At 35.8% G+C, this 19224-nt stretch overlaps 12 protein-coding genes across 12 annotated transcripts, besides 1 other annotated feature; 4 read left to right on the top strand and 8 right to left on the bottom strand.

Annotated features, from left to right (window-relative positions):
* Window positions 1-1152: 1152 nt before the first annotated feature.
* Window positions 1153-19224: part of a mobile genetic element that runs on past the window's edge.
* On the top strand, window positions 2269-3182 carry TVAGG3_0653880 (protein of unknown function, DUF4106 family; the record flags this gene model as incomplete). Its single annotated transcript, XM_051241740.1, has 1 exon — window positions 2269-3182. A coding segment is annotated over one exon (914 nt), but the record flags the coding sequence as incomplete, so codon positions are not given.
* On the top strand, window positions 4211-4747 carry TVAGG3_0653870 (protein of unknown function, DUF4106 family; the record flags this gene model as incomplete). The annotated part of the gene is made up of 1 exon (XM_051241739.1): window positions 4211-4747. The coding sequence occupies one exon, from the start codon at window positions 4211-4213 to the stop codon at window positions 4745-4747; it is 537 nt and encodes a 178-aa protein (XP_051088326.1).
* Window positions 4995-5819, top strand: TVAGG3_0653860 (uncharacterized protein; the record flags this gene model as incomplete). The annotated part of the gene is made up of 1 exon (XM_051241738.1): window positions 4995-5819. The coding sequence occupies one exon, from the start codon at window positions 4995-4997 to the stop codon at window positions 5817-5819; it is 825 nt and encodes a 274-aa protein (XP_051088325.1).
* On the top strand, window positions 5852-6112 carry TVAGG3_0653850 (uncharacterized protein; the record flags this gene model as incomplete). The annotated part of the gene is made up of 1 exon (XM_051241737.1): window positions 5852-6112. A coding segment is annotated over one exon (261 nt), but the record flags the coding sequence as incomplete, so codon positions are not given.
* On the bottom strand, window positions 10365-10775 carry TVAGG3_0653840 (organellar and viral DNA polymerase type B; the record flags this gene model as incomplete). Its single annotated transcript, XM_051241736.1, has 1 exon — window positions 10365-10775. One exon carries the CDS (start codon window positions 10773-10775, stop codon window positions 10365-10367), a length of 411 nt encoding a protein of 136 aa, XP_051088323.1.
* Window positions 11818-12714, bottom strand: TVAGG3_0653830 (organellar and viral DNA polymerase type B; the record flags this gene model as incomplete). Its single annotated transcript, XM_001314742.1, has 1 exon — window positions 11818-12714. The coding sequence occupies one exon, from the start codon at window positions 12712-12714 to the stop codon at window positions 11818-11820; it is 897 nt and encodes a 298-aa protein (XP_001314776.1).
* Window positions 13557-13931, bottom strand: TVAGG3_0653820 (uncharacterized protein; the record flags this gene model as incomplete). Its single annotated transcript, XM_001314741.1, has 1 exon — window positions 13557-13931. One exon carries the CDS (start codon window positions 13929-13931, stop codon window positions 13557-13559), a length of 375 nt encoding a protein of 124 aa, XP_001314775.1.
* Window positions 14620-15480, bottom strand: TVAGG3_0653810 (uncharacterized protein; the record flags this gene model as incomplete). Its single annotated transcript, XM_051241735.1, has 1 exon — window positions 14620-15480. One exon carries the CDS (start codon window positions 15478-15480, stop codon window positions 14620-14622), a length of 861 nt encoding a protein of 286 aa, XP_051088322.1.
* Window positions 15540-17678, bottom strand: TVAGG3_0653800 (uncharacterized protein; the record flags this gene model as incomplete). Its single annotated transcript, XM_051241734.1, has 1 exon — window positions 15540-17678. One exon carries the CDS (start codon window positions 17676-17678, stop codon window positions 15540-15542), a length of 2139 nt encoding a protein of 712 aa, XP_051088321.1.
* On the bottom strand, window positions 17723-18307 carry TVAGG3_0653790 (phage tail repeat-like family; the record flags this gene model as incomplete). Its single annotated transcript, XM_051241733.1, has 1 exon — window positions 17723-18307. One exon carries the CDS (start codon window positions 18305-18307, stop codon window positions 17723-17725), a length of 585 nt encoding a protein of 194 aa, XP_051088320.1.
* TVAGG3_0653780 (uncharacterized protein) lies at window positions 18327-18482 on the bottom strand (the record flags this gene model as incomplete). The annotated part of the gene is made up of 1 exon (XM_001314740.1): window positions 18327-18482. The coding sequence occupies one exon, from the start codon at window positions 18480-18482 to the stop codon at window positions 18327-18329; it is 156 nt and encodes a 51-aa protein (XP_001314774.1).
* Window positions 18502-18903, bottom strand: TVAGG3_0653770 (uncharacterized protein; the record flags this gene model as incomplete). Its single annotated transcript, XM_051241732.1, has 1 exon — window positions 18502-18903. The coding sequence occupies one exon, from the start codon at window positions 18901-18903 to the stop codon at window positions 18502-18504; it is 402 nt and encodes a 133-aa protein (XP_051088319.1).

Here is a 19224-nt window from a genome sequence, read left to right as displayed (position 1 = left end):
CAGACCAAAACAGACCTAGTAAATGCTTTCTTAAGAACGAAAAGTCAGGTAGGACATTACGCTGCAGATGGAACATATGTGCCAGCTGGTGGAATTTATATACCACCAAACCCTCCAAGAGAAGCACCTGCACCAGGACTACCTAAAACATTTACATCGTCACATGGACATAGACACAGGCATGCACCAAAACCAACACAACAACCAACAGTTCAAAACCCTGCACAACAACCAACAGTTCAAAACCCTGCACAACAACCACCTCCACAACCAGAGCAAGGACATAAAAGAAGTAGAGAACAAGGAAACCAAGAATTCTTAAAAATGCTTAAAGAAGAGTGTGGTTTCCCAGATACTGTTGACTTTAGTGACAGATATAAAGAAGCTATTGGAAAGTTCAAGGATGGAAATACTGACCCGAACCTATTTAGCTTTATGGCTCAGCACCAAAACGGATATAATCTCAAACCTGGAAAATACAAGCTCGCTAAGGGATATGATTTAATAGCATATCATCCAAATGACATGGATGAATTTACTCCGAGATATTTGATGTCAGAGCTAAATGACAATTCAACTTTCGTCATGAAACGCGTAAAAAATAGAGACGGAACGAAAGAACAAAAGCTTATGAATGCGGATGACGTAGATAGGGAAATTGTTGAAAACGGTCTCGGAATATATGAAATGCCAGCAGATGAGGTACAAGAAACTCCACAGGAAGAAGTTCAGATACAACCAGACATGGAAGAAATAGTTCAGCAACAACAGCTAGAAGAGCCTGAAGGAAACGAACAAGTCCTTCCTTTGGAAACTAACTTCACAGAACTAGATGAAGATTTGGAACAGCCGAAAAATCTTGACCCTCAACAAGAGTATGCGGAGAATATGGAATATTTCCAAGAGTCTAAAAAAAATTCGGCTGACATAGTAGAAGAATATCGAAAAATGTTTGCCGACATACAAAAGACTCCAACACCAGATGAAAATATTCAGCATAGAATGGAAGTACTGAAAGAAAATGTACACAAATACAACAACCCTTTTTACTTACGAGCATTTAACGTTCAATCTTCGGATGAACTCGGTGAAAATAAAAGGTTAAATTTCAAGAAAACATATAGAAATGAAACATTGTTTAAAGTTCATTCAGAACCTAACCAAGATGGAAACAAACCTACTTTTGTTTCTGCAGACGATGGAACTACAATGAGATGGGGTCATAAAGCTAATCCGGATAGGTGGTTCATAAACTTACAACCACAATTCCAAGAAGTTGTAGACGCAATGGAATTGAATGGTGAACGAGATATAGCTGGTATTTTAAGCGCGGCTTTAATGCCATTGAAAGATATGAAACATGCAGATATTTTGGACCAGTATGAAATGAACATGGCTGATGGAAATATAACACCTGACGTTCTAGAACATTTATCTCAAAGAACTACACAGAACCATAGAGATGGTATATTTGGTGAAGAGTTTAGAAAGAAAGTTAGGGAGAGCGAAGGAAGAGAACCTATTGTACATGACCTTGCAAATGAAAGTTTGCAAAATGTCATAAAAACTTACTTTGCATACGATGAACCGAGAAGGGATGAATATTTAAGAAAACTCAAATGGACAGTACCAAATGAAATGTTAGTATTGAAAAACATGTTCCTTGACAAAATAAAACCAACTACAGAAATAAACGACGCAAGACTGAAAGATTGGGTAAAAGCTTTCCCATTCACAAAAGATATTGTTGGTAACATGGAAAGAAAACCAGAATGGCTACAAAAACATATATTTGGAAACGAGCATATTCCATATGGACAGGCACTGTTTGAAGAGCTTGAACCGGAAACTCAGGAAAGAGTCATGCAAACAATACGCGACGACTCAAATACAAACTATGACAAACTCTTTCTAGGATATAGGTTACCTGAGATGGGCGACCAGAGCCCAAAGGCAAAAAGGGCATGGAAAATTTGCAACATACTAGATGAACATGAGGCAAAGATGCAACAACTTGAAGCAGAGGGCAAGTTACCAAAGCGACACCAAAGAAGAAGAGTAGAACAAAGTGAAAGTAGTGAAGAAGTAACTTCATCTAGTGAAAGTAGTGGCAATGAAGGAAAAAGAAGAGTTAAAAAACTCAGTCAGGAAGAAAGTAAAGCTTGGTCCACGTGGGTTCTATTATGACATATAAACCCAACTATTCTATATTTTTACCCATATGAAATGTACGCCGCTCAGAATATAACGCCAACAGTTTTGGATGCCATGAATGGAAATGTTTCCGAATGGTATAACGAATGCGACAATGCCATTAGAAGGTCAGAAATAGTTCCTGGAACTTACGAATATACAACTGCTGTTTCTTATGGAAACGTAGGTGAGTTTGGAGAAGGTTCTTCAACAACAGTAGATATTGCTTGCGACAGGTTTCATATTATTTCTATTGACAACTCTTTCTTATACGTGGAACAAGACATTGAAATAAAACCTTCTGCCAAGTTGTCTGACAAGAAAGGTTGCAATGGAATTTTCTATGTCGGATACCAATATGCTCCAGAAGTTTTCATGGGATATAAGATATATTCTAACTCTGACTTAGTTCAAACAGTAACATGGGCAAACTATGAATGGTTCGCTTTGAGAAACTCAGTACAACCACAAGCTAGAGAACAAACAGACCAGTATGCAACTATTGAGAAAATAAGAAGACTTGACCCTAACGTTCCAGGAGTTTATGTTGACCTTTCTGGACAAACTGCAGCAGCAGTAACCAAAGTAAAATTGAAACTTAGAGTTCCTTTGTCATCTTTCCTCATCTTCAGGTTTTTAAGATACTTGCCAAACTGGGCAGGAAAAATTTCTATCGAACTTACTCCAAGCAAAAATAACTTAGTCATTGCACCAACACAAGACCCATTCACTCTTACAGACGTAAAGGGAGCAAATCAAACGTCATTCGCCGACTTTTGCAAAGACAAAGTTGACTTAGACTTTGGTTTCTCAAACCTCAACACTGAAGTAAACTATTATTTCAATGCTGCTGGAACTGCTTGGGACCCAGTTAAGTTCACATGCGAAAAGTTTGAATGCAAGAGAATAGAAAGCAGACTTGCAGTCTATATGTTGGACCCAGATATTTCAAATGCTTTAGCTGCCAAATATATTGCAGTTCCACTTATGTTCCCTATACACCAAATATCTGTCAAAGACTTTGCAGGTGAAGTTGGAAACCAAAGTGCTGACCCAGGTGCAAGAACAGATATTGCCTTAACAACTGCAATGAAACATGCAGATACTATGTTTGTACTGTTCAGACGAACTATAAATGACTATTCTTGTTTCTACAACCCTGGTATTAAATATCATATAAACATAGATGGCAAATATTATCCAAGAGAAGAATATTCTACAGTTGAGGATATGAGGTCATACAACTTGACATTAGATGCTATGAACTTTAACAACAACTTCACAACAACCATTAACCCTGAAATGCAAAGTTCTATTATGCCATATGTGAAAGTATGGACTCATGCAGGAGGTCAAAAAACTCAATATACAAATGGAGACCGTTCAAACTTTTGGCTTGGCATTCCATTTGCTGACTCAGAAGACTTTATGGTGGTATTTCAACTGTTGGTACAGTTCAAATACAATATACTGGTGACAGAGACGGTCCAGATGAATTGAAAGCAAAGAAGTTTACAAAACCAATAGCACTTTTCACGGAAGATGCTCTTTTGAAAATTCGTTCGATGAAACCTGCTGGGGCTCCTCAGATTGGTATAACGACAGCTTCCATCGAGCAGATTTTGGCAGCAGGTCAGTAAGTTGTTCTTTGAACTGACTTCTCTCCGTCAAATATTGACAGTACGCCAGTTTTGATATAATATTGTATTATAAACTTACCTTTAGAAATATCGGTCAGTTTTGTTGTTATATTTTTGTCTGCTTCAAGAACTTTCACCATCTCGGTTATACCAACTTTCTTTGCTTTATGAAAATATTTTGGTTCAGCAAAGACTGCTATTCTATAACATTTTCCATTGTTTGTGTAAAGAACTACTCTGTCAATGAACTTGTATTGTTTGTGTGTGTAAACTTTGTTTTGCTTCAATTCGAAGAGATACTCAAATACGTCCATCTTTTTATTCTAAGTAAAATGTCATTTCCGAAAAATAGAAGCGTAAGTGTTTCAAAAGGTTTAATGGCGGTGGCAGACGTGAAGTTAAATTCACCAACTCAAACAAACAGTCAAAGTGTTGTTGTCAATGTCAAAGAAAGAGATGTTGAAGTGGGGAAACCATACGAAGACGAAGATGGTATAACAATAGTTCCTGTAAAAGAACAACCAACATATCCTGAAGTTAGCAGAGACTTAAGTTCTGTTGCAGATATTCGAAACGACTACCAACAACTTAAAGACAAACTTAAAACTCAGGAGAAGATTTGTCAGGCTTTGGGTATAATGTTAAACTTGGTCGAACACAACCCCGTAAAAGTGAACTCATATGTCATTGCACCTCATGAAATTTTGAAAGAACTATTGAAACTTTTGACAGAGGCAGACGATATAAACATCAAAGAAATAGAACCCGACATTGCTTGCTGTGGTGTTTCATATAATGTCATTGACAAGATATACGTTATGAAAGGAGGTGAAACGTTGAACTTAAAATATAGTTTCCCAGACGTCATAAAAATATTTGACGACCACAACATTTCATTAAAGTTTGTTTGCTAAGTAAAAATGTCAAAACTTCTTGAAAGATGTTTGAAGAAAAATAATATAGACTTTATTTCATGTAAAGGACTTTACACACTTTTGAACGATATGAAAGACCCTGTTTTGTTTGTTCGTGTAGACAAAGGAAAGTTCTATGTCTTTACAAAATATTTGAACTTCTTAGACAGAGAACTTCAAGAAACGCCATGTGAAAGTTTAGATGAAGTTCTTCTCCACTTTCAGAAAAACTTTTAAATATATGTAAATGGCAGAAGACATAGTGGTTTATACTATTACGACTAAAAACCCTGAGTCATATAATTCTATAACAACAAACTTACAAAGTCCTCAAGGACGATATTGTAAACTGACCTTAAACACGATGACGACTAAAGCCTGTTTTGCTCTTTTGACACCAGAAGATTTTATTGTTGTGAATGGTAAAAAATACTTCTTTGAAGATACTTACTCAGATATACCACCAACAGGTTTTGTTGACTTATTTAATACTTTAAGGACGGATGTAACATGTGCTGCAACTAGAGCAGGTTTCATTATGTTTGGATGTCCGACTGAGTTTAGTATAAACGATATGAGCTATAATACAAAACTTATATCTGGTTTTTACTACCAACAGTTTCCTATAACAGGAAAAGGTGTCATACAAGGTCTATCTGTTCCATTGACTTTAAGTACACCTATTTTATATATTGTTTCAAACTTAGGTTCAAAGTGCTATTCGAATGTCGACAGAAACTACTATGACCAAAAGATACTCATGCGTATAAACAACACTTTCTCTGCTGGTTTGCCTATTGTTCATTCGAATGCAGAGTTTTCAGCTTTAGTAAACTCAAACACTTTAGCAAACATAAACTTAACCTTAGTTGACGCAAACTTTGTTCCTGTAAAACTTTTATGTCCTATGTATTTGTCAATGACGGCAGAAAGTTTCGAATTGGAAGATGCAACTGGTGAAAGTATTGTACTACAAGAACAACTTCAACAACAAATAGCTCAAGAACAACAAATGCAACAAATGGAACAAATGCAACAACAAAGTCAAGAACAACAAATAGCTCAAGAATAAAAAAAATATTTTTTTTTATTTTATATAAAAAAATGTACAGAATAGACGTTTCAGATTTTTATGACTTCCAAGCCTTCAGAAATATGTGTCCATTTAGAGACTATAACAAAGCAGTCGAGAATTTGAAACGTTTAGTCATTTATGTCGACTCTGCCCCAGAATGTTATGTCATGAAAGAATGGGATGTAGTCTTTAACAAACCTAAAGCGACAATAGTTTCAGAACAAGAATGTAAACAGAAACTTAAGAAAATAAAAGTCGTACAAGTTGGTATGAAGATGTTAGATGCTTGGGATATCTTATTGTCAAAGTTAGAAGATTTTTCAGTTCGTGGTATAAAGTTCTATACACCATCTCCAAACTTCTATTCTATCTTCACTGGATATAAATACGAACAAGTAGAATGGAAAGAAAATGTTATAGAAGCTTGGTTAGACCATGTCAAAGAAATTATATGCAATGGAAACGAAAGAGTCTATGAGTATATCTTATGTTGGTTTGCAAACATCTTACAACATCCAAGTGCTAAAAATGAAACTGCTCTCATCATAATTGGAAAACAAGGAACAGGTAAGAACACTTTCTTTACAGATATCTTATGCAAACTGTTAGAGGGCTATTCGAACCCGAATATGACAAACTTAGAAAACATCTGCGGTAAATTTAACTCTTCAATAGAGAATATGAAACTTATAGTATGTAACGAACTTCAAAGTATAGATACAACAAAGGTTTTAAACTCAGATGCTTTGAAGAGTCTTATAACAGACAAAGTTGGAGTTGTTGAAAGAAAATATAAAGACCAAAGAGTTTGTGAAAATGTTGCAAATTTCATCATGGTTTCAAACAATGCCGTTCCGATGAAGTTAGAAAGTTCTGACAGAAGATATGTAGTTGTCAGAACGTCAGAAGCTCATATGCAAGATACAGAATATTTTGACGACTTAGCAGAAACTTTGACATCTGACTTTTACAACCACTTGTTCTCATATTTCATGACATTAGATATTTCAAAGTTCAATCCAAGACAAATTCCACATACCGAAGAGAGACAAACATTGTTAGAAGCAAACAAGAGTGTATATGAACTGTTTATAGATGAAACTGACTTTGAGTGTTTAGATGAAAGGTCATTGTACGATTCGTATAAACAGTATTGTCAAGAGTATGGTTATATGACAGCGTCTAAACGAACATTCTTGGCAAATGTCAAAATCTTTTAGACGTTCAGAATGGTGTATATACAAAGAAAAATTTTTCTGAGTAAATTTTAAAAAAAAATATTTTTTTATCCGATAGAAAAGATGACGAAATTCATCTCAGTCAACAAGTATGTCAGGACTTAAAGAAGAACTAGACCCATTCACATATTTGAATGTTTACTTCTACCATTTTGAAAAGTCTACATTTGACAAAGTTTGGAACATCGAACCAGTTAAGTTTGCTATTGTGACTAAAAATGGTGCGAAATTTGAAGACTTAGACATAGAAGGTTTGTTAACAGTCAAAGAAAGTTTTGACAGAAGGTTCTCAAACCTTAAAGAAGGCAAAGCATACAAACTTGTTATACCTTATGAACCAAAGAAAGCAGACGACTATGAATATTATGAGTCTAAGATAGTTGAAGTTCAAGGTAAATTGGGTAAAAAGATTTTAGAGTCTAAGCCAGTGTTTGCTCCTAAAGAGGAAGAGAACATTGACATTGACCCAGAAATGTTCTAAAAATAAAATTTTATTTTTACATGTCAAATTCTTTTTCTCTGGCTGGTTCTTTCTTCTCTTCTTCTACTTTCTTTTCTTTCTTTTCTCTCTTCTTCTTTTCTGGTGGAGTTATGTCAAACTTCTCAGAACCATATTTTTGTAAAAGTTCTTTGTCATTTAATAGCTCTTCTATTCTGTTTTCTATTTCATTTTCAAGAACAGCGCATGTGTCTTCTTTGCATTCTAAGAAGTTTTGTTGGACTTCATCTCTCCAAGAGGCGTCATCTCTGTCAACAAGTCTGTCATTGACAAATTTTAAGACTCTCTGCTTAATGTTTTATGGTTCTTGTCATATTCCCAGAAACAGAACTTTAGAACAAATTCACCTTTCTTGTTTACACTATGTAAGATTTTATGGTCGACAGATGTTTTGCTGTCGAAAAGCTTGTCTCGAATATAGATAGCGAAATCGCTAGACATTTCCTAAAAGATAAAAATTTTAATTTTTCTAAAAATATGTTAGAAAAAAAGTTTGCTGACATTGACAAAAATTTGAGAATGTTTTAAATAAGAACAAGAGGAAGTTGGAAAATGCTCAGATAAAACCCATACATGACAAGTTCTTATTTGCTCAGAATGGTATAACAGGTCTAATTGCACCACCTGGGTCGGGTAAGACTTTCACTTATCTTAAAATGGCTGCACAACAACAAGAACTAGATGAGAAGAACCCATTCTATGAGTTAGTAGTCATTTGTAGTACTTCGGGTCAATTTGACCAAACCGTCAATTCGTTCAAAGATATTATAAAAAGTCTAAGTTAGTATGTATAAAAGATACTGAGTTGTTAGATTGGATAAAGAAGTACCAAAGAAGAGTTTTGAAGTACAATGCTATAAATGAGTATGTCAATTCTAAGTTTAAAGACCCAAATGAGGAAATGCAGAGAATATTAGAGAAGAAACACTTCAGAAACAAACAGAAAGAGATAGAATACATTTCGAAGAAATTGCAATCTTACGATTGGAAGACTTACCCTCACAGATGTCTTCTTATCTTAGATGACTTTGCTTCTCATCCTTTGTTAAAGAACAGAGAACAAGACATGTGTCGAATTCTTAAGAAGCTCAGACACTTTAACATCTCAGTTGTCATTTGTGTACAGACAGCCAAGAGTTTAAGTAAGGATGTAAAGAGAATACTTACTGACATTGTACTTTTCCCCGGATTGTCCGAAGACGATTTCATGGAACTTATGAAAGAGTCCATGGCAGGTAAGTTTGACAGACATGAACTATGGGAGAAGTACAAAGTCATACAAGACCCTCATACTTCTTTCAGAATTCATATCTACGCGAACAAAGTTCAAATTGTAAAAAGTCAAGCGTAAAAATGTAAGTGTTTGAGTCTTAGTCTGTTGTGGTGCTGGGGCTGTCGGTTCTTCTGGCTTTGGAATGGACTCGGTTGGTGGTACGTCGGACATTCGTTTGTGTCCTGTCGGAAGGAAGGACTTTTCCTGTCGGAAGGAAGGACTTTTCCTGTCGGAAAGAAAAACTTTTCCTGTCGGAAAGAAAAACTTTTCCTGTCGGAAAGAAAAATTTTTCCTGTCGGAAAGAAAAATTTTTCCTGTCGGAAAGAAAAATTTTTCCTGAAGGTCGGCCAAAAAGTTCTCAATTTTCGAAAATTTGAATGGTTTACGGACGAACAACTGGAAAAATTTTTCCTGTAGGAAGGAAAATTTTTTCCTGTAGGAAGGAAAATTTTTTCCTGTTGGAAGGAAAAACTTTTCCTGTAGGAAGGAAAATTTTTTCCTGTAGGAAGGAAAATTTTTTCCTGTAGGAAGGAAGGACTCGGAATGCCAGAAGGACTCGGAATGCCAGAAGGACTCGGACAAGACAATTTACCATCTAGAGCTACCTGAAACATCTTTGGTGTCAAGCTTGAAAAATAAATGGTTCATTTACTCTTCCTCTTTGAAGTTGTCAAAATACTCTGTTATCTTTTCCTTCAGTAGCGGCAAATCTTCTTTGAATGTAAGTATTGTACAACCTTTCATATCATAGTGTGTTTGAGGTAACGTATCTTGAACTATCTGTTTAACATCTTCATTTGGTGTCATTGAAATCGGTAAGTTTTCGCGATAGAACCAATTTCTGTCAGATTTGTAAATCTTAGCTAAGTCGTAAAAGCTTTTGTTGTTTCTTCTGACTAAATGCAACATAACCATATCTCTGTCTTCTTCATTTTCCATCTCTTCAGTGTAAATCATATACTTATAGTTCTTTTCCTTTCCTTTTGGTACCGAACGTGGTATTCTTTTCTGTATGTTTTTGTCTTTTGCTTCAAGCTTTTCCTCTCTTCACGTTCTTGTCTATGAATTTCATCTAACATCATGAAAATATAACAAGCATAGCGAGGTGAAGCCCACATTGCAACAGCATTTACAAGAAGTCTATGTACATAATATCCTTCAAACCAGAGCAAATTTTGCGATTTTCGTACGGAATCTCTACCCTCGGTTTTCCGAGGTCGCAAACATATGAGGAAATTCTTCTAAAAGTTCTTTTGTCTGTTGGTTTTCAAACCAATGATGCTTGCTTTGTAGAACGAAGAGCATTCAAAATACTTTGCATTTGGTACATGTCATCTTTGACCGAACGAATGAGACGTAACTGTTTGTTATACTGTATGTACTCGTATTCTTCATTTATATCTTCATGAACGATAGCAGTTGTTGTGTTCTCTGATGTTGACATATCTGTCTTTACATACAAAATAAAAAAAATATTTTTTAAAAAACTAGCGTTATTTTCTATCTTGTATAAAAGACCAAAAATAAACGCTTTACATGTATTTTTCAGCAACTTCGTCAAATAATTTTATAGCTTTGTCGATCTCATCTACTTCAAACGTTTCTTTACCTCTCGTGGGAGCACCATACATTTTCTCAAACTTTTCAAGTAGTTCTGTTTCTGCAGCTCTCATATCGTTAACAAACGCAACCTTAACTCTATTGACTATACTGTCATATCTTTGAGTTATATTAAATGTTCTTCCTATCTTATATCTCTTTGTATTGAAGTCCTTCGGTTTCTGAACGATGTAAAGTAAGCCTTCACTGCAACGTTCCGTATCGAATGAACCATATGTTATGAAATTATATCCAACAACTGGGTCAATCCAGAACAAAACTACTGGTATAAGACTTTTGTCTATAAGATATGTTCTTGTTCCATAGAATCTTACCGATATCATCAGCTCAGGATTTCTTGTCAAAATTTTCTGAGTTGAAGCATTTTTAACCCAGTCGTGTGCTTTCTTTCCTTCAGATAGTGTTAAAATGTCTGACAAAGAATATTTTTTGTATTTCTTTGAGTATCTTACGTTTAAATCACCTATTCTAACCACCTTGGTCTCATTGTCTATCTTTTTAACTGTTTCAAACTCAGTGTTTGTCATTTCCTGTCTTTACATACAAAATAAAAAAAAATATTTTAAAAAAACTAGCGTTAATTTTATTTTTTCTATCTTGTATAAAAGATATGATTTCATAGAGTTTTTTTCACGATTTTCATGAGTTTTATGCAAGGCCGAGAATTCTCGGTCTAGAGAAATTTCACTGTTTTCATAGAGTTTTTTCACGATTTTCATGTGTTTTAGGCGACCCCGAAAAAAACCGGGGTCGCAAATTTTTACGATTTTCATAGAGTTTTTTTACGATTTTCATGAGTTTTAGGCGACTACGGTTTTTTCCGTACTCGCAATTTTCCACGATTTTCATAGAGTTTTTTTACGATTTTCGTACGGAATCTCTACCCTCGGTTTTCCGCGGGTCGCATTTTTTTACGATTTTCATGTGTTTTTTTCACGATTTTCGTACGGAATCTCGACCCGCGGTTTTCCGCCGGTCGCAAACATATGAGGAAATTCATGAAATTTGGTCATTTTTTCACGATTTCATAGAGTTTTTTTACGAAGTGTCAAAGTTCACTTCGTCAAAAAAATACAGTTATATCATGAAATTTGGTCATTTTTTCACGATTTCAGGGATTTTTTTTACGAAGTGTAAAAGTTCTCTTCGTCAAAAAAATACAGTTATATCATGAAATTTGGTCATTTTTTTCAGCAAAAATATATTTTAGGTGGAACCAGGTCCCTCGGTCCCTCGGTCCCTCGGTCAAATGAACTTCTCTGAAAAAGTGTGACAACATGACATTTTGACAACAACACAGGAAATAGACTTCTTCGTCGATGAGCGTAAATCAGACAAAAATATATTTTAGGTGTCACCTCTTTTTCACAAGCGTTTTACATGGTATATGTTGTGATGGTTCATGACTTTAAACAGTTTTGTAGCTTCTATTTCTTCACGAAGGATATCAAAAGTTTTAACTATGCCGAAAGTTTCTTTGTACTTCTTCTTGACATCAGATAGAAGGAAATCGTTAGCAGTTGGATAGTTTTTGTTCAGAAATGTCAACATGTCCATTTTATCTTCTGCTGGTTTCTCTGCTTCTTTCTTTAAGTCAGTATAGTCTTTTCGCATACGTTCTATCTCTTTGACGGAGTAGTTATATTTCTTCATTGCTGCTTTACATTTTGAACATTGTGGGTTCATTTTAGCATTATATTCTGAAACCTTACCTGCTAAAACAAGTAAGGCGTAAATGGTTTTCTTTAACTCAAAAGTTGCTGGTTTTATCTGTTGGTTCCATACTTTACCTCTTCTATCTTTATCTCTTATCTGCCATACACATTTTGCAACTAACGAAACAAAGTTGTCGTAGGTCTTAAATTCTTCAGATTTATATAGGTCAATGAAATATACCATATCGCAGTCTTTGTGGTTGCAATGAAATCCAAGAAACTCATAGTTTACCTTACGTATGAACTTCTTGGTTTCTACTGAGTCAGTTGGTTTCACTTCTATTTCATCGAATTCTGGAATAGTGAGCTTTTGTTGTTGTATTTCAGGAAGTTTAGGTAGATGCTCCACCAGGTCCTGCATTTCATAAAGATACTGTTCATTTGTTTCATCTTTCGCACTACAGTCTAAATCTCCTTGGAGAAGTTCTTGCTTTATCTTCTGGATTTCTGTTTCGAAAGTATATGAAGAAGGAATGAAGCTTTTCATCTCTACTAACATAGATGTTGGGTTCATGACTAACGAGTTTGGTGCTGTTGTTGCTGACATGTTCTTACAATAAAAATAAAAAAATATTTTTTTTAAAAAAAACTAAAATATATTTTTGCCGAATTCAAGAGTTTTGTGTGTTTTCTACGGTGGGGCCAAAAGTGGCTCGACCTCAAAACAAGCATTTCGTGAAGAATATACCAACCGCCGGAATTCCGGCGGTTGCTTTTTTTATACAAAACATTGACGATGAAAGTCTTGACAAAACATTGACGATGAAAGTCTTGACAAAACATTGACGATGAAAGTCTTGACAAAACATTGACGATGAAAGTCTTGACAAAACATTGACGATGAAAGTCTTGACAAAACATTGACGATGAAAGTCTTGACAAAACAAGCATTTTGTGAAGAATATACCACCCCGCGGAATTCCGGCGGTTGCTTTTTATACAAAACATATACGATGAAATCATGGCAAAACATTGACGATGAAAGTCTTGACAAAACAAGCATTTTGTGAAGAATATACCACCCCGCGGAATTCCGGCGGTTGCTTTTTATACAAAACATATACGATGAAATCATGGCAAAACAAGCATTTCGTGAAGAATATACCACCCGCCGGAATTCCGGCAGGTGCTTTTTTTATACAAAACATATACGAAGAAGTCTCAACAAAACAAGCATTTCGTGAAGAATATACCACCCCGCGGAATTCCGCGGGGTGCTTTTTATACAAAACATTGACGAAGAAATCTATCTCCTGTGTTGTTGTCAAAATGTCATGTTGTCACACTTTTTCAGAGAAGTTAAAATGACCGAGGGACCGAGGGACCGAGGGACCTGGTGAGATCTAAAAATATATTTTTGCCGAATTCAATAAAAATAAAATGGTTCATTTACTCACAATATTTTTGTACAAAAGGACCCCAACCTTTTAACCTCTCTTCTGCAGCTTCTAATGAAACTTTAGCGAGTTCATATTCTCTAAATTCTCTCTTTAAATCTTCTTGTTCCCATTGGTCTAGTTCGTATGGAGAGTCTCTATAACCAGAACATATCTCACGTTCATGTTCTATTTGTTTTTCATGCATTTTTCTAACTTCTTCTTCGAACAAAGGTTTAGCATTCTCTACTGTATCTTCAAGTTCTTCTTCATCTAATTTCTCATGAACTTTCTTGTCTATGGAGTCCATAATTTTTCCAACTGCTATGCAATATTTTGGAGAAGCCCACATTGCTATATAGTTTACGAGTCTTGGGTCTACATACATTCCTCTAACCTGTTTGATTTCATCGGGAATTCCTGCATTAACATTGTATAAAAAGCAACCCGCGGAATTCCGCGGGTTGGTATATTCTTCACAAAATGCCTTAAAATACTCTTCCCAGGACTTATTTTCCAACAACCTTCTAAAGTCTTTCCTAAACTGCTGACATATCTTTGTTGCATTTATATAACCATCCTTGTCTCTACGTAAGACTTCAATACCGTTATAGGTGCCTTATGTGAATGTTTCGCCATTAGATTTGTTCGTGAACGTTTTTGCTTCGACTGTCATACTGTTCTTACAATAAAAATAAAAAATATTTTTTTGGTGGTACGTCGGACATTCGTTTGTGGCTTAACCGTCGGACATTCGTTTGTGGCTTAACCGTCGGACATTCGTTTGTGGCTTAACCTCAAAACAAGCATTTCGTGAAGAATATACCACCCCGCGGAATTCCGCGGGTTGCTTTTTATACAAAACATATACGAAGAAGTCTCAACAAAACAAGCATTTCGTGAAGAATATACCACCCCGCGGAATTCCGCGGGGTGCTTTTTATACAAAACATATACGATGAAATCTATTTCCTGTGTTGTTGTCAAAATGTCATGTTGTCACACTTTTTCAGAGAAGTTAAAATGACCGAGTGACCGAGTGACCGAGTGACCTGGTTCCACCTAAAATATATTTTTCAATACTTTTTCAGCACTTTTCCGTAGTTGTATATGAAAGACAATTCGAGATAAAAGTCATAGTACAAAGGTATTATATGCTGCACACCGTTTGTTGTGAACCAGACTTGAAAGTCAGAGAAACTGTTACTAGGTGGTTCGTAGAATTTAGAAGCAAAGTCATAAAAGTCCTTACCAATACAAAGAAAACTGTTGTTGCTTGAACTGAAACTTGCATGACACATAACATTTTGAGGATCGAACACGTTTCTATAAACTGTCAAATCTGTTGGTGGGAGTATAAATTTAAACGGGCCGTCAGGTGGCAATGGTTCGTTCTGGTTTAGTAACCGAAGAAATTGTGCCCAAGAACGTTTGTCTACTCCCCAATATAAAAACTCTGTATCTCTTGGAGGGTTATTTTCAATCCTTTGAAATGAAACTGTGGAATTCATCTTGTCGTATTCTAGTTTTAGATAGTATGTTCCATTTAGTAAAGAGTGGTATTTTTCTTGAAATTCCCAGTAGTATTTGTTTATTTGAGTTTGAAAGTCATTTAGAGTTTTTTCAAGACTTTCGTCTGAACGAATTGTAAAGATTTTCATTTCGTCAAATTTTTCTATTAGACCGTCAGAACCTTTATACTGACCGTGAAAATATACTGCGAACATGAATGCATTAGTTCTATTTGAAAACAAAACTCTTCTAAATCCTATTGCCTTTGCATCTGAAGGACTTTGAAGCCAACGAACTGGATAGTCAAACCTGTAAGCTCCGGATGAAATTTCTTCATCTGAAATATTCCTACCAGCGTTTGTAAAGATATAGTCTAACGGTTTTGTATCTGCTACTTTTGTTCTTTGTTTTTCAACCTGAAGCATTTTATATATGTAAAAATATACTGTTTTAAAAACGTTTTAAAATGGTATGCAATGTTTAACTATTTCATGCAATGTTTAACTATTTCACCATCTTCTTTAACACCCCAGTACTTACGTTTGGAGAGGACATGAACTTCGGAAAATACCTTGTCTAGCTTAAAACAGCCCATTTTCTCACCGACTAAACCCATTTCAATGAGTTTGTTATAGCCTTCCTCGTTCGTCATGAGTGCGTCAATGTTCTCATAGTATACCTTCACTTTGGATTTAACCTCTGAGAAAAATTTGTTGTAGTTGTCAAGGACTGCCTTTGCGAACTGAGGATAAGACCAATGTTCGACAATAGGTTTTACTGTGGTTACTAAGCCACCTTGACCTTCGGTGAACTCGTATTTCAAAACAAAAGGGGAGAACCTTTCAACAAAGTTGTCGACCTTCTCATAGTGTTTACTCTTCATCTTTTGAGGTTTTTTAATGGAATACCCCCATGTCGAATTCATAAGCAATTTGATTGTCATTGCAAGTTTGGGGTTTGAAGCTTTCCTAATATCATACATTTGTTGTATGACTTTTCCAACTGTATAGTTCCTTCCCGGGAAGTCACCGTCTTCGTTTGGAATTCCAGTCGGGATATATTGGACGAACCTCATGTACGCAGCGTTAAGGTCGACATAGTATATCTTTTCATATGAGTCGAACTTGTCGCATCCAATCGGACCAGTTCGTGGAAATTCAAGTGAGTCTCTTATCTTTTGAGAAACCTCGCCTGTTATCTCATAAACATCGTCAAAGCAACCTGTTTCATATAAAATTTTCTGACCTAACTCAGAAGCTCTCCAATACAATTTGACGTCAATCGGATGTCTCAATGGAAGTTTGTTTATAGCATCTTGAAGTTCTTGCAACCTCATTGGAAGTTCTTCTGGTTCAGGTTGGTATCCGAACAATCCAACTCCTTGTGGAATTGTGTACTTCTTTTGTGCTATAACTTTGTCTGGAACAACTTTTGGTCTTGCTAACAATGAAAAGTTTGTTTCGTCTTTTGGTACAAAAGTTTCTGTCAGCTTGTCATCTGGAATTGGTTCCAACAAACCTTTCTCGAAAAGAATGTTAACAGCTCTGACAATGTTGCACTTGCCTTTTCCGAACAATGGGTTTGTAAGACTTTCGTTCAACATGAAGTGGTTGTGGACAAGTACAATCTTCAACCATGGCAATTTGAAGTCAACAACATAGTCATCATGTGAAGAACCTTTCTCAGTCGGAATGTTGACTCGGATATTCACATTTGCCAACGGTGCAATCTTTGACAATTGACTTCTGAGAATGTACCTTGTTTTCACACATGACTCAAGATACTTCATCTTCTCATCTGTAACAAGACCAGAGTTCCTGAGACATGTAAGAATACAAGGTTCATTGACAATTGTTTCAATTGAATTGTAAATTCCATACCTTGTCAGGTTAATGTCAGACTTATTTCTGAACGGGAAATACCCAGCATGTTGTCTGACTGCTTGAGGGTTAGGTTGTAACCATTCGAACTTCACGCTTGCAATTCCTTCAATTGCATTCAAAATATCTGAGTCGGAGTCAAACATTTGTTCTCTCTTTGTAGTCTTGAAAGCGTCAAGAAGTTGTGCGGCTGTTGTGACATTGCCATGTGAGTAGTATATATGACCATCTAAATCTGTTACGGTTAGTCTGAGATTGTATCCTTTCTTATTTCCGTCTTGAATTGCAGCAAGTACACCCATGAAGCCTTCTTTGTTCTTTCCTTCTTCAAAGTTTACTGTAAAGGTTCGACCAGATGTAATTTTACTTCGAACTTCGCGATACTTCTCATATGCATATCTTGTTCTTTCCATGGGAGCATGTGCGTCTTCACCTTTTCCTTTTTTCCTCCTCAAAGGATTCAATTGTTCGTTATGTTTCCAGTAGAATCTGGCAAAGCCGTCGTGTCCTTCAACCTGTGGCTCAGTAACATCGAAAGGCATGTCCATAAGACGTTCTTCTTCTAACCTCTCAAGTCTGTTTGGATAGTTGGCGCGCGCTGTTTCTAAGTCCATCTCATAGGTCAGATCAGACAGTTTGTCATAGACTTTTATTGGCTTTCCCTTCCTATATTTAAACTTCTTTGAAACTCTCCAACCATATCTTTCTAACTCTGCTTTTATTCTAGCAGATTTTCTATCCATTCTATACGGGGGCATTTTTATAAAAATAAAAAAATGTTTTTTCTTTACTTTACGTAACCACCCGCTGCCAAAAGTCTTTGACGCCAACCCATACCAGCTAATGAAGGTTGACTTGGTTTAGTATTGAAACTAACCTTTGGTTTTGGTTTATCTTCAGTTTTTGGTTTTTCTTCTTCTATTGGTTTTTCGTCACTTTTCGGTTCATCTGACTTTACTTCACTTGCTGGTATGGTTGTGTCGTTAACATCTTCATAAATGTCATATGCCATTTGTTTCTGTTTTCCTTTCAACTTTTTGTGTTTGTTGTAAAGTTTAGAATATTTCGACTCTAAGTCAATGAGATGTTCTATAATGAACTGTTGGTCAGTGAAGTAAACTTTTCCATCTGTTGTCTCTTTAGTTCCTTCAGACTTCAATATTTTATTTGTGAGAGTCTGTTTCTTTTTTGAGATACTAGCCGTTCCATTTTTATGAAAAGTGACTTTGTAGTTAGAGTTTGTATTTCCAGACCTCACACTTTCTATTATTGAATTTTTCTCTTCATCTGTAAGTTCTTTGACAGGTTTTGACAATGGTTCTGAACTTTTTGTTTGTGGTGTCAAATCTACCGTTTCAACTTCTTCGGTCATTTCATCTCAGTAAAAAATTTTAGTTTGTTTTGTTTTCAACTGGTTGTTTAGGTTTTTTAAGTCGGTCTAAAACTTCTTGAGGTATAGGAAGAACTTGACAAACACGTGGTTGTGTAACTGCTGGAAGCCGACAAAGCCATCTTGAGCCCATTTGTCTCAATGCTGTATTGTTCATTTCATCTCAGTAAAAAATTTTACATTCCCCACGTTTGAGGCGGTTGAGGTTGGTTGTTGTTTACCCACTGTTGTGCATGGTTATATCCTCTGTTAAAGAATCTTTCACCTTGGTCCATGTAGTGTCCTGCTTGGTTATAGTAGTCATTTGCTTTGTTATAGTAGTTTCCTGCTTGTCTTCCTACATTGTCCATCCATCCTTGAACTTTTCCTCTTGTTTCAGGATTTGGAATAAGATTTGCTGCATCTCGTGCTACATCCCAACCTTTCTGTACAGTTTGTATAATAGGTTGTGCTTTCTCTTTCAGTATACCTAATGTACTCAAAATCTTCCTTCCAATTCCAAATGCACCTCTGGCTAGTGTTCCCACTGCTGGCAAAAATCTAGATGCGACTCCTGCTATTGCGCCAAATAAACCCATTTCTTATGGGTTAAAAATGACGAATTCAAACAAGGACCCGTATGTTTCTAAGCAACAAAGAAAGCACTCATGGTAAAAATCTTTAGTTCAACACCAAATGCTTGGTTTATGGATATCTTGGAAAACATTCCGAGTATAGAGAAGATGGACCACCATACTGGCTAATATTTGTCGGTCAAAACACAAGATACTGTGAAGCCATACCATTATGGTCCAAAAATATTTTAGATGTGAAAACTGCTTTGACAATATTCGTTGACAAATACCATCCAACAAAACTGACATCTGACTGTGAAAGTTCTTTCAAATCAAATCAGACGA

The sequence above is a fragment of the Trichomonas vaginalis genome, chromosome III (genome assembly GCF_026262505.1).
Source record: "Trichomonas vaginalis G3 chromosome III, whole genome shotgun sequence".
Classification (NCBI taxonomy): domain Eukaryota; phylum Parabasalia; order Trichomonadida; family Trichomonadidae; genus Trichomonas; species Trichomonas vaginalis.
Note: the sequence above shows the minus strand (reverse complement) of the source record. Positions and strands in the feature narration are given on the sequence as shown.